This window comes from Sinocyclocheilus anshuiensis, unplaced genomic scaffold (genome assembly GCF_001515605.1).
Source record: "Sinocyclocheilus anshuiensis isolate Anshui unplaced genomic scaffold, SAMN03320099.WGS_v1.1 scaffold314, whole genome shotgun sequence".
NCBI lineage: Eukaryota > Metazoa > Chordata > Actinopteri > Cypriniformes > Cyprinidae > Sinocyclocheilus > Sinocyclocheilus anshuiensis.
The window spans coordinates 110,364-123,697 of NW_015546027.1; the positions used below are offsets into that span (position 1 = coordinate 110,364).

At 35.5% G+C, this 13,334-nt stretch overlaps 1 protein-coding gene across 1 annotated transcript in view; it reads left to right on the forward strand.

Moving 5' to 3' along the window:
- rhbdl3 (rhomboid, veinlet-like 3 (Drosophila)) overlaps positions 1-13,334 on the forward strand; it is a 57,675-nt gene that overhangs the window by 35,527 nt on the left and 8,814 nt on the right. The window contains exons 4-6 of the mRNA XM_016499769.1: positions 2,523-2,747; positions 5,276-5,424; positions 10,936-11,048. Of these exons, the coding sequence (XP_016355255.1) occupies positions 2,523-2,747; positions 5,276-5,424; positions 10,936-11,048 (487 nt within the window). The remainder of the gene's footprint in view (positions 1-2,522; positions 2,748-5,275; positions 5,425-10,935; positions 11,049-13,334) is intronic.

The following is a 13,334-nucleotide window of genomic DNA, read 5'->3' on the forward strand; positions in this document are numbered from 1 at the left end:
GGCATAGAGGAGAAACAATAATGTACAGTATGTGGAAAATAATGTGTTTTTTGAACCTTAAACCGCATAAACACATTTCATTATACCAAATACACAAAATAATGTTATTTTTAGCAACATAATATGACCCCTTAAATGAAATGATACTCTTAATAATAAACTAATACTGCAAGTAGGTGGTGGTAAATGTCTTAATGATTAAGTTATCGAGTCATTTATTCATTCGTTTGATTCGTTCAAATTGCTGATTCATTGAGGAGTGAAGTAAATGGTTCTTTATGAATGGTCCATTGAATCATTACACTTTAAAAAATGCTGGGTTGTTTCAACCCAACTTTGGGTCAAATATGGACTAACCCAACCGTTGGGTAAAATTTTTACATTAAATTTTTAACCCAAAAGTTGGGTTAGTCCATATTTGACCCAAAGTTTGGTTGAAACAACCCAGCATTTTTTAGAGTGTAGGCTTGTTCGACTTGAAGCGGATCATCACCATCAGATCGATCGGTGTGTGACATCAAAGTACCGCAAGAGCTATTGAGAGCAGACGGCTCCTTATGCTTTTGAATCGCTCTCGCGGTACTTTGATGTCATACACCAATCGGTCTGTGCAGCGCCGCTTCAAATCCAATGCGCCAAATGGTTCACTCAGTTCGTTCAAAATGTGCATTAAGAAATGAAATACAGCTGTGTGTTGCTCGGAGACGAACAGTTCTGGTTTGTCTTCATATTTTCTTGGCAAAATTGAGCAAAACAGACAACATTGTCTCTAAAATAACACAATATTAACTTCTTATTTACTGAACTGTTGTATTGCACTCATTGCTCGAGTGATATTGCTTATCTATACGATGTAAATATGAGACAAAAACTCAAACAGGGGCATTTTTGCCCCATATCTTGAATTTTAGGGACAGTCTAACAACGTTCTCTAGGCTCCATCACGCAGTGAGTTGTTGCCCTGCCTCATATTTGTCATCAAATAAATCAACTGTATGAAATGTCAGATGACCCACATAGGTCTGGGGCGGGGCAAGTGCGTTAAATGCGTAAATAATTTTAAGTGTTATTTTTCACCGTAATTAACTATCTATCTATCTATCTATCTATCTATCTATCTAGCTAGCTATCTATCTAGCTATCTGTCTATCTGTCTATCTATCGGTCTATCTGTCTATCGATCTATCTATCTGTCTATCTATCTTAATATATTTTATACCTGTGATGGCAAAACTGAAATTTCAGCAGCCATTTCTCCAGTCTTCAGTGTCGCATGATCCTTTAGAAATAATTCTAATATTATCATTCTAATATTATAATATTTGGTGCTCGAGTAACATTTCTTATAATCACACCTGAAAAAGATTGTGCTGCTTACATTTTTTTTAGGAAACCATGATGCGTTTTTTTCTGATTATTCTTTAATGAATAGAAATAAAAAAATAAAAAAAACATTAACTGTCAGCATTGATCAGTGTAATGAATCCTAGCTAAATTAAAGTATTAATCAAATAAACATGATCCTTAATTTTTGAACTATAATCCATATCAAAGCTGGGCAGTGTGTTTACGTTTTGTGTGTACATGTGTATATCTATATCAAACAATCAGGTACTGATGTAAGGTACTGTGTGCGCATTTTCATCTACAGATTCTCATTTGAGATGAGCTGTTATCCAGGCAGGAGTCTGTGGTCATTATTTTCCGGCTTTAGTTTTTTTCACAAAGTTGTCTTCTTTCCTGTATTTAAAAGAGTAAAGTGTTTTTATAGCTTTAGCATGTGAATCATGTGACACTGTAAGCTTTGTAGGTCAGTTTGTCATGTTTTAAACTATTTCATTTGATCCCAATGTGATGGCAAAGGCAACATCTTTAGGGGCTTTCCAACTAAATGTCTTCATCCTTCTCAGGGCCTCTTCAACAACTTACATAATGCATGACCTGTATTCCTGATCAGGAGCCTGGCATGGGATAAAAGAACATTCCAGGTTTTTGAGGAGGGCTTTTTGCCTCAGCAATGAAAAGCTTGTTTGAACAGCATTGTCTCATACACACAAACACACACACATGCAATAACTTACACACTGTTTGTTACACAGCTGCTCTGAGACTTGGTGATGAGTGTGGAATCTTTAATCGGTTGCTAAGTGACAACAGTGGCATTCTGTCTGTGGCAGGGTTGGGGGGTAGGTTAGGTGGGATGTGGGATAGGTTGCACTGTCAAAGACAGAAAGACAGCTCATAGACCAATAACATCAGGGATATTTCCAAAAATAAAAATAAAAACAGGTGTCACAGATTCTGAATGAAAAAAAAAACATCCGTAAAGATTAAGGATTACAGTAAATGCCCTCACAGATAAATATAAAAGTTTCTGAGAGCCTGTATATAAAAACTTGCAGGAATGAGGGACTACCAATACTGATTGACTTGGTTACTGATACATGATCATCTGCATATTTACATGAAAGTACTGATAAACATGACTTTAATTTGTGTCATGTTTTTTTTTTTTTCCTCAGATGAGCAACAAGCGCTCAAACAGTTTCCGTCGAGCGATCCTGCAGGGGAGTCGGCAGCTCAGGAATTCAGCGCTGAGAGAGGAAGTGGGCTTGGGTCTGTCTCGGAGACTTGTGCGTTATGTTGCCTATGAGACTTTGCCAAGAGAGGTGGACCGCAAGTGGTACTTTGACAGTTACACCTACTGTCCACCACCATGGCTTATGCTGGCCATCACTATAGCAGAGGTTAGAATGAACTTTACTATTGAAAATTATCAAAAGAAAAAAATATATATTTTCCACTGCTTCTATAAAACTTCTATGAGTTTTTTTTTTTAATTGAACCTCAAAACATAACAGCAGATACTTTGTTCCCACTTTATATAAGGTGATTTTAACTACTGTGTAGGCTACTTGTGTTAAAAAAAATGGTGCAGTGTACATATTGTGTTCATGTTGGATTGTAAAGCTGCTATTGAGGTGGGATAAGGGTAAGGTTACAGACAGGTTTGGTTTAATACAAAACATTTTATTAATATGTAAACTGTAATGCTATTAAAACATAGAATTTGCGTGGAGAGTCTGAGTTGCTTAATCAGGACATTAAAAATATACACATAACTTATTCAATCTCAATCTTTACTTTATTTGTCCCTCACGAGGGAAATTTGTTTTGGGCAATACAGGTAAAACTACACAACAAGTACCAACATCAGTAATAACAATCACACAGTTGTGTCCCCTGAATTAGAGTTTAACAGCCTTGTAGCCAAAGGAACAAAAGAGTTTTTATAACGGTTATATCTAGACATTGGAGTACGAAAGCATCATCCAGATGGAAATAATTATAATTCTTGCTGAAGCACATGAGAAGGGTCCCGAGTCATTTTCATTGCCTGTTTAAGAATAACCTTATTAAAAATAGACTGAAAACAGACCAACCACTTTCATAGCAGTACATACCAAACGGTTCAACTGAGATCTAAGAGTAACTTTCAAATTACCAAACCAGGCCGTTATAACATATTCAATTCAATTCAAGTTTATTTGTATAGCGCTTTTCATGATACAAATCGTTGCAAAGCAACTTTACAGCAAATTAAGTTTCTACAATATTTAGTGGTAGCTTATCAGTGGTGACTGTCAGTTAATGTTCATATGGCAGAAATGTATAATAATAATAATGTGCATTTGATCAGATATAACTGCAGTACAAGATTATGAGATGCATTATTTGAATGCTTGGCCAAAGAGATGTGTCTTTAATCTAGATTTAAACAGAGAGAGTGTGTCTGAACCCCGAACGTTATCAGGAAGGCTATTCCAGAGTTTGGGAGCCAAATGCGAAAAAGCTCTACCTCCTTTAGTGAACTTTGCTAGGTACTACCAAAAGTCCAGAGTTTTGCAACCTTAGGTAGCGTGATGGATTGTAGCGTGGTAAAAGACTAGTTAGGTACGCAGGAGCTAACCCATTAAGCGTGAATGTAAAAATCTCCGACAATTAGTGCTTTATCAACAGTAACCAATAGGTCTGAGAGGAAATCTGCAAATTCTTGTAGGAAATCTGTATACGACCCTGGTGGTCTATCCAGAGCAAGAGATACGATAGATTTCTTTTGCATATCTGACAGTGTAACATTAAGCACAATAAGCATGAATGAGTTAAACCTGTATCCTGTCTTCTGAGTAACATTGAGAATATCACTATATATAGTGAGTAACATTGCGAATATCACAATATATTGTTGCAACACCGCCGCCACGACCAGTCTGACGGGGCTCATGCTTATACCAGTAGCTTGGTTGAGTAGACTCATTTAGTAAGTAACATATAGTAAGACGGATTCAATACATTCAGAGAAATAATGCTGACTACATACGGTACGGACTTAAAGTAATGAAGCTTTATTTCCAAGATGATGATGCATGGTAACTTAAGCTCTGAATTTCAATGCAACATAGAGCAATACAGTAACAGAGGCCTGTATTGAATTATTCGAATCAATTTCTGATACTAATACCAGATATACTGTATGTTCATGTTAAATATTTCCTGCATAATTACGTACACAATGAAATCTATTTTGTGTTAGATCAGTTACCTGTGTCGGCAGTGTGCAGCAGACACACACACACCTTAAGAGTTAAATATATCCCTCATTCTGCCTGAAAAAAAAAAACATTAATTGTAAGTAACAATTCATTTACATACGCACATCTTAAAAACTGATCCTGTGTGACTGATACGCTTCAAATCGAATAGGTCAGTGTTTTGGCTGTCAGTCAGTGATGCTCTCTGCCGGTAGGGAATAGTAAAATGGCAGCGCGAACACTTCCGGTGGCTTCACCGCCAAATGGCAGTTTAGAACACAATGAGCAATCCAGTCATTATATAGATCAGTGGGTATGGGTAGTTACTGTAATAATACATGCAAATGCAGAAATTAAGTACATATGTAATTACATGCAGGTATTTTTAAAAGTACCAGGCCCCACTTTTCAGTAGGAGATAATATGAATCAAAGCTCAACAGATTGGAATGATTCTTGAAGAATCATATGACACAGAATTACAATTTAATAGTATATTAAAGTAGACAATGTTTTTAAATTGTTTTAAATTGTAATAATATTTCTCAATGTTACAGTTTTTGCTATTTTTTTTTTATCAAATACATGTAGCCTTGGTGAACATAAGAGGCCCCTCATTTTTGGATGGTATGTACTGTAGCGGCCTACTATGTAACAGGCTCTTACTTTCCACATTGTCCTCAGGTTATTGTCTTTATGTATTATGGATTCCAACTTAACCGCTGGGTTCTGCAAGTCTCATCACCATACTTCCTGAAGGGCCCATTGCCATACCACCCACAGCTCAGAGCTCAGGCCTGGCGCTACCTTAGCTACATCTTCATGCACGCAGGGTGAGTTACACACTAGCTATATTATTATTTTGGTAAACAGTGACTGATTATGTTAATATGATTATGTTTATACATGAACATAAAGTATTTATTTGACTTCATATTATTTTAATGTTAAATTAAGATTAGCTTAAACTTCCTTTACAGAAAAATAGTCCATTACAATCATCCTGGCAACCAATGTTAATTTCGTTGACGTATAATGTTCATCATAATTTTCGTCAACGACATTTTTTTCACCGACGATAACGAACTAAAACTCTTTTTGAATGACAAAAACTATGACATACATCTATTGACGGTTTCGTCAACGAATAAAAACGAGTTAGGGAGGGATGATTTGGGAACAGTGTTGCCAACTTAGCAATTTTGTTGCTAAATTTAGCAACTTTTCAGACTACCCTAGCAACTTTTTCTTCCAAAAGCACCTAGCAACAAATTTAGCAATTTAAAAAAATTGATTTGGCAACCTTTAGCAACTTTTGATAAGTGACTTTTGATAAAAAGGCACACATTTTCCATCCAAATTACACAAAAAGAGGAAACCACAGATGCCTAGCAGTACACACATCACATGAATCGAGTTAGCTGCTATTTGCAATTGTTCAATTTAATAATAATTGAATCATTTGATAATTGAATAATTGTTCATTTATGATACACTTTGTTAGTAGCTTGTACCTGCGATTGTTGATCAGTTAGTATACTGTAAGAAAAATGGAAAATCTTTCAGGACATTATCCATTATCCATCATCCATTGTAACCCTGTAACCCGAAAACACAATGCATCATTTAAAATGCAGGTAAAAAACCATTACGGAAAATGCTTTCATATTAACATAGTAGATTGTGCCTTATTTTTACAGACTTTTCTTAGAGTGTAGCATACTAACTAACTACTAATACACTGCTTAAGGCATATTAGTTGAGAATGTGTTGAGAATGTGTAGAATTACTAGTTTACTAGCTATTAAAAAAACTTAAATTGAAATCATTCAAAAATGTGTACGTTTTCAATAATTCAATGTATTCATCTCACAGCACGCGAGTACTCTTTTGCGTCGCATGAACGGAGAATTACACACAAAATGATGCCAAATTGTCAATTTTTACGAGTATTCACGTAAACACAGTTGACTATGTCTTAAGTGAACGTAAACAGTAGGGAGAACGTGTATCAGTACATTGCAGCTGTGCATTCAATTCAATTTAGTTGCTATTGTCCGAATCATTGATGTTAATCAAGCAACAACAGAAAGACAGAAAATCACGCACTGCTCTTGACTGAAAAACTTTAGTAGCCCTAAAGATTAATCTAAATTTATTTATAGAAATAAATATTTCTGTTTGAAAGAATGAAGAATATGGTAAACAGGTTGCTATAAAGAATGCAATTAGCCTATATAACCATTGGCATTTAATTAAAAAGAAGACCATGTTCTTGTTCTTTATGAGAAGTGGTTTTATTTAATTTTTAACAAAGACATGTTGTGTGTCACCGCAGTTAAATCGGTGTCTATCATGATAAAGCCTTAATACCAAACCTATATAATTAGTTTGGAAATTTTAGAGAAATACTAAAATAAATGCACTGTAACTAAACCCATTAAATTTTAGCCGACTACATTTACTGTTGATTTAGTCGACTAAAACTAGACTAAAACTAAAAACAATTCAGATGACTAAAATATGACTAAAACTAAATGGCATTTTAGTCAAAAGACTATGACTAAAACTCAATCAAAATTTGCTGTCAAAATTAACACTGCTGGCAACAATATTAAAATATGAATTTATATATAAGTATTGAACTGAAATCTAAGTAACTTTTCTGCCTACTAGCTAGCCAAAATACAGTAATCATCATTTCTCTTATGATCTTCTGCCCACAATAAAACATGTTCCAGAGCATGTTAGTCGTTGCATGTAGCATAAGTTACCATGCACACCACCTAAAACCATCCACCTTCTTGAAAATGAAAAAAAGCAGAATTAAACTCAAACCTGCCTGAATAGCCACTAAAACCAGCAACAGACCATCTATCAAATTCTATCATCTATCATCTATCACTAAAACCAGCTTATAGCCATCTATCAAATTTGATATGCTTACTGTACCATATATGTATTAAAATAAATATTAGAGTCGTCCAAGCCTAATATTTACTACATTTTCTAGTTAATGCTTTTGGGATACTGTAAAAAATGGTATGAAAAGAGAAAGAGACTGCTAAGTGATATGAGATACATCAAACCACTGGTATGTTACAGTTTAGTGGTCATTACACAAAAATATTTGACAGCTCAATGCTACGGTTGACAAATCTGAATACAGAGAGATGTAAATAAGCAGGAATAAACCCTTTCTCAGGTGCATATCAGGCTTTCGTGGTGCTTAACAAATACATTTTCTTTTTCTCTGTTGTAATTTAAAGAGTTATGTGTATCTCAAATCATCCAAAAGTATTGCAGCCTCAAAATGTGGCTCACTGCTGCTTTTAGACACTGCCAGTTTTAGATACTGCTTTGATTAGCTGTTTCTTTTCTGGCGTTTTAAAATGTGTACACCCTCAATGCAACATTTTCAGGCACACAAAGTGATAAAAGCACATTTAAAAAAGCTTTTTTTCTGACATGGAGGATTGAAGGCCTGTGTCCCCGGTTGATAGAGGGCTTGAGCCCCTGTGATGTGCCTGATGTGCTGTGATCTGTGGGGTTAAATGTTTTATATTACACTCATCTACAGAGTAATCTCCCCATTAACTCAAGCTACTGAGCCGCTCTGTCTGCTGCACCAACAGAATCCCAATAGGAGAACACACATGCATTTTCAAAAGTCACTCTCTAACCTGGTTTCATCAGCAGCAGTGGGTAGGACATGACTCATTCTGAGATGGTGTCACAGCATTGCAGCATTAAAGACCACGATATCATCCACATGGTCTCAGATGATCATCAGTTGTATCAAATATAATTTTGTTTGGAGCAGAAAAAGAAATGTTCTATTTGCATTGTCCACTGACCTTTATATTTTGCCCTTCATATGATCCTGCTTGTAATCTAGTGGATAAAGTCCATTTTAAAGGACAATGCCAGAATAAAATGAGTATGTGTGTTGTCCTGTCCTTGAAAGTTTTGAGATTCCTTTAATAAATCTCACCACACAACAGATTGCTGGGACAATTTTTAATCCACATGTTAATGCAATTCCTTAGAAAATGTATTTTAATATTTAAACTATAAACTATACTTTACACATATTTTCACATCTTTACACTTTCTAAATGTACTTTCTTTCGCAAAATGATATTTAAATCTTTTTTATGAGTGGCGAATTTGTGTTTACTGGAGGAGCAAAGCAAGAGTGTTGTTGCTCTGATCTCATGTGGTGATATTCAGAACAACAGCATGATTACGATCAGTTCAATAAACAAGAAGTTAATACCGAGACACAATGTTGCCAGTTCTTTTTTGCTCAGCTAACAAAAGTAGTTCTAAACAAAGCCACAGCAGAATTATCTGTCACACTTATTTATTAAAGTACAGTACAGTATACAGTATAGTATGTGTGTACAGTACAGTATTATTTGTATGTGATTGTATGTAGACATACTTTTTTTCTTAACTGTGTCTTAAATGTGTGAGTGAAATGTGTTCTTGCTTTATCAATTAAAATTGTCCCTTTTATTTCAATCTTTTCATGGCTATGATTTAATTATCTTTTATTCTTGAAACTGTGGATTTTGTTGAAGCAGAGATCAATTTCAGATCAGACCCCTAGCCATTCATAATTTAAAATCATTCATGCAAATTGTCCTGATAAGTAATTCAGTTACGTTTATATTCTGTTTCTGGGGACATGAACTGTCTCTTGTTGTATAAGATGGATTGTGCTTATACTAAAGATTGGCTAATACATTCAGAGATGTTCACTTTCGGTTCAGACATTTTATTAAAGGCTCTCCAGTTTCATTTCTTTGTTTCTTTTGTCTATCGGGCTGATGTCTTCATCAGCATCCTGAATAAGTTGTCTGTCGGTGATTCTTTCTTTTGGCTCTGTATGATCATCGTACACCATGACTTAAGTTACATGCCCCAGTTATCTGAAGCTTAATGAATTTCTGGTTCTTGTTCTATGAGGATAATTATTCTGACCTTGTCCTGCTTCTTATTGTTTTAGATCTGGGTCCAGATTTTGCCCCACTGGGCTTCTATCGAATCTATTTGGCAATGTTGAGGAGAGCCAAGTATGTGACATGAGGAACATTACCTGTAATTAAGTGTTTCTCTGTCACCAGATATGTCACTATTAAGTGCCAAAGTCATGTACGCTGTTGTAGATGTGAAGGACATAAAGTGTAACAGTCTTCCATGTGCAGTGCTGAAAGTCAGAGAATTAGAGCAGTTGGTGAAGTGATCAGGGCTTTAGAAAAAAGCTGGGCTAAACAAATTGAAATAGGGGTGGAATTGGGAAATGACTAATGCCTGAATCAGGTCACTCGTGTGTCAGAGCACACCCACTACCAGGCCTCATCTCTGACACATTACTGTATTCTGACAAGAATTTGAAACTTTTATGCAAGATCACAGCAACAGCATTTTCTGTTCTTCCATAAATGAAGGTTTATTGAAATAAGAGCTTGTAAAGACACAAAAATGTATTAGAAAAACTGTTCTCTGCTAATTAAACCTAATACCGTCATTTAAAGTTACCCATAGACTGTTTAAATTACCAGATATTCTTGAGTTCACCACTGACATCTGGAGGTTGATAAGGGCAGGTGGAAAAAATTAAAAGTCCACACAACCTTCAAAAACTACATGGAGATATGATGAAAGTAATCCAAATGAATAGAGCAATTTAATCCAAGTCTTCTGAAAAGACATGATTACTTTATATGCACTCTAAAAAATGCTGGGTTGTTTCAACCCAGTGTTGGGTCAAATATGGACTAACCCAACTGTTGGGTTAAAAAGTTAATTTAAAAATGTAACCAAAATTTAACCCAACAGTTGGGTTAGTCCATATTTGACCCAACATTGGGTCGAAACAACCCAGCATTTTTAGAGTGTGATAAACAGATTTAATTAAGGCTTTTATTCACGTATAAACATTGATGAGTGCACATACGTAGAGCACATCAAATATGGTAAACAGAAGCTCAATGTGAGAAATGGATTGCTGAGATTTTAATGGGAGTATACCAAATTGTAAAAATCAAGCTACTACTGAAATAACTAAATATACACTCTAAAAAATGCTGCGTTGTTTCAACCCAATGTTGGGTCAAATATGGACTAACCCAACTATTGGGTTAAAAAGTTAATTAAAAAATGTAACTAAAATTTAACCCAACAGATGGGTTAGTCCATATTTGACTCAACATTGGGTTGAAACAACCCAGCATTTTTTAGAGTGTACAGACACTGTAATCTAATGGGGGGAAAAGTATTAACCCCTTCCTCAGACACATCTGTAATTGTGCTAATGGCTGATTTATATGTTTCAGAATTGAACACCTGGGTCTAAACATGGCCATGCAGCTTTTGGTCGGTGTGCCATTAGAGATGGTCCATGGAGCTTTGAGAATAGGCCTGGTGTATGTGTGTGGCGTACTGGCAGGTGAGTCAAACTCAGCATATATTTTAAGGTTTTCTGTTTGTGATGAGAAGCTGTTTTTTTTTTTTAGTGCAAACTCCTTAAAGTTCCCCTATTATGCATTTTCCAATATTAGCTTTCATGTATAGTGTAAAATAGCTGTTTGTGAATGTTAAAGTCTGAAAAGTTTCAAAGATCAAAACAAAAATGTATTGTCCCCCAAAATAAGCACCAATTCTGAACTGCCTAAAACATGTCACAAGTAATCCCATCCTTACTTCCTGCAAATACAGGATATGTTACATAGGTTACAAAAAAAAAAAAACACATTGGTTACAAATTTGCATAATTTCCACCAATTTTTTTCATTGGCTGCCTGTGAACAACGTGTACTTTGACCCGCCCTCAAAAACTGTAGTCGTGGCCTGGAAGAGTTTGGTTTGTGTTGTCGCCATATCTAGAAGATGCTGTTTTCTGCACTGTGGAAGAAAAAAAACACTTTGCATGTATTCCCAAAGCATGAGGATGTGAAGAGTCAGTGGTTAAAATACATTTTTACATTCACACCACAGCAGTATAACTCCAACCTTTTGTTGTGTTCCCATCATTTTACTGATGACTGCTTCTCAAATCTTGCTGAGGTCAACATGGGATTTGCAAATTGCTTATTCACTAAAGATAAAGCAGTACCCCCTTTATTTGTACACTGTAAAATCTAATTAGTTGGGCTTACTTTAAAAAAAGCACGCAAACCGATTGCCTTGAAAAAACTAAATAAAGTGAAATAGGAATAGTATGTTGTACTGACAAATGCTTAGTTAGTATAGTTTACTTACACGAGAGCTCTAGTAACTAAAAAAGAACTGTAGGGGGTACTTGATCCTTTCATCTAGGTTTACTCATGACTTAGTATAGCTACTCACTGACTCCCAGAGTGCATTGCGGCATGAATAAATTATGCAGTTGCTTTGTTTTACAGTTGTTGATTTTATTTGCCAATTTTATTTGCTGTCTTGTGTCAGTAGTAGCACAACAAAAAGAGCAAATAAAATGGTTATTGTTACAATTAATGAAAATAAATTAAATTGTTACCATTGTCGTGATTCAGTGCTGAATGTTTAAGTCTATGTGTGACTTTAGCAAATTACCACACACTATTTAAGGATTATATAAACCCAATTAAAAGCATCTCAAGGTATGAAAAATTAAATTTGAAACAGTTCATTAATAAACACACAAAAAAAATGCACTAATGTTTTAATTAGGATATAGGTCACCTTCTAAAAGTTACCTATTTATTACTTTTCTTCTCTTGAAATCAAATTACTCTGACTTCATGATGTATTGCTGCATTAACAGAAAGAAAATTATAGTAACATAAATGAAGTTCCAAGTGCACAACCAAAGGGAACGCTAATCACTATAATGGTGAGGTAAAAAAAAAACACATTTTAGGAAAATCAACATCAATTTATGACGTTAGTTTATGTGATGTTCTCTCAAATATTTCAGTTGTATTGAAAATTCAACAGACTGTCTGTCGTTCTTACTACTTTGAGTAGTCATAAAATGTGGAGCAACATTTTTTTACATCAGTATGTATACAACTGCTGTGGAAGCCTTCTGCGCTGGCATTCATATATGGGAGTTTAGTTTCCGACATGCATTGTTTGCGGTAGACCAATCACAACAAACTGGGCCATCTGACCTGTCAGAGCAGAGTAGGTGCTCGCAAAGGATTGGTTTAGAGAGACCGGATCCTTAACAGAGCGGTTTTAGAGAAAAGAGCTAAAGCTGCTTTGTATATTATCAGAAAATTAAAGTGTTTTTGGATCTTAAACGCATTTAAACCTCCAAAACTTTAAAATAGCAGAAGAAGGGCATTTTTAAGCCATGGGAACATGGGAAAGTTTCTTGCTCTTTTAACTTAGAACTGAACTTAAATGTACACTACTCAAACACTACTCAAATGTAGAGTTTTTGCAAAACATGACAGTTCTGGCAACATTTACATTGTATGCTGCTGCCTGTAGATGCCTTGGTATCATCCTAGGGTTCTTTGAGACTTTCTGAAGCATCGTGTGCTCTGCTCTTGAGGTGGGTTTGGTGAAATGGTCCAGCCTGGACAGATTACCAGTGGTCTGAAACCTTCTCCACTTGTAGGTTATTTCCAGGTACAGTGAATAGCCATGCACACTTACTAGACAATCTCATTCGAGCTAAGGTGCTAAGGGGGCTAGGGGAAGTCGTGGCCTAATGGTTAGAGAGTCGGACTTGTAACCCAAAAGTTGCGGGTTCGAGGCTCGTACG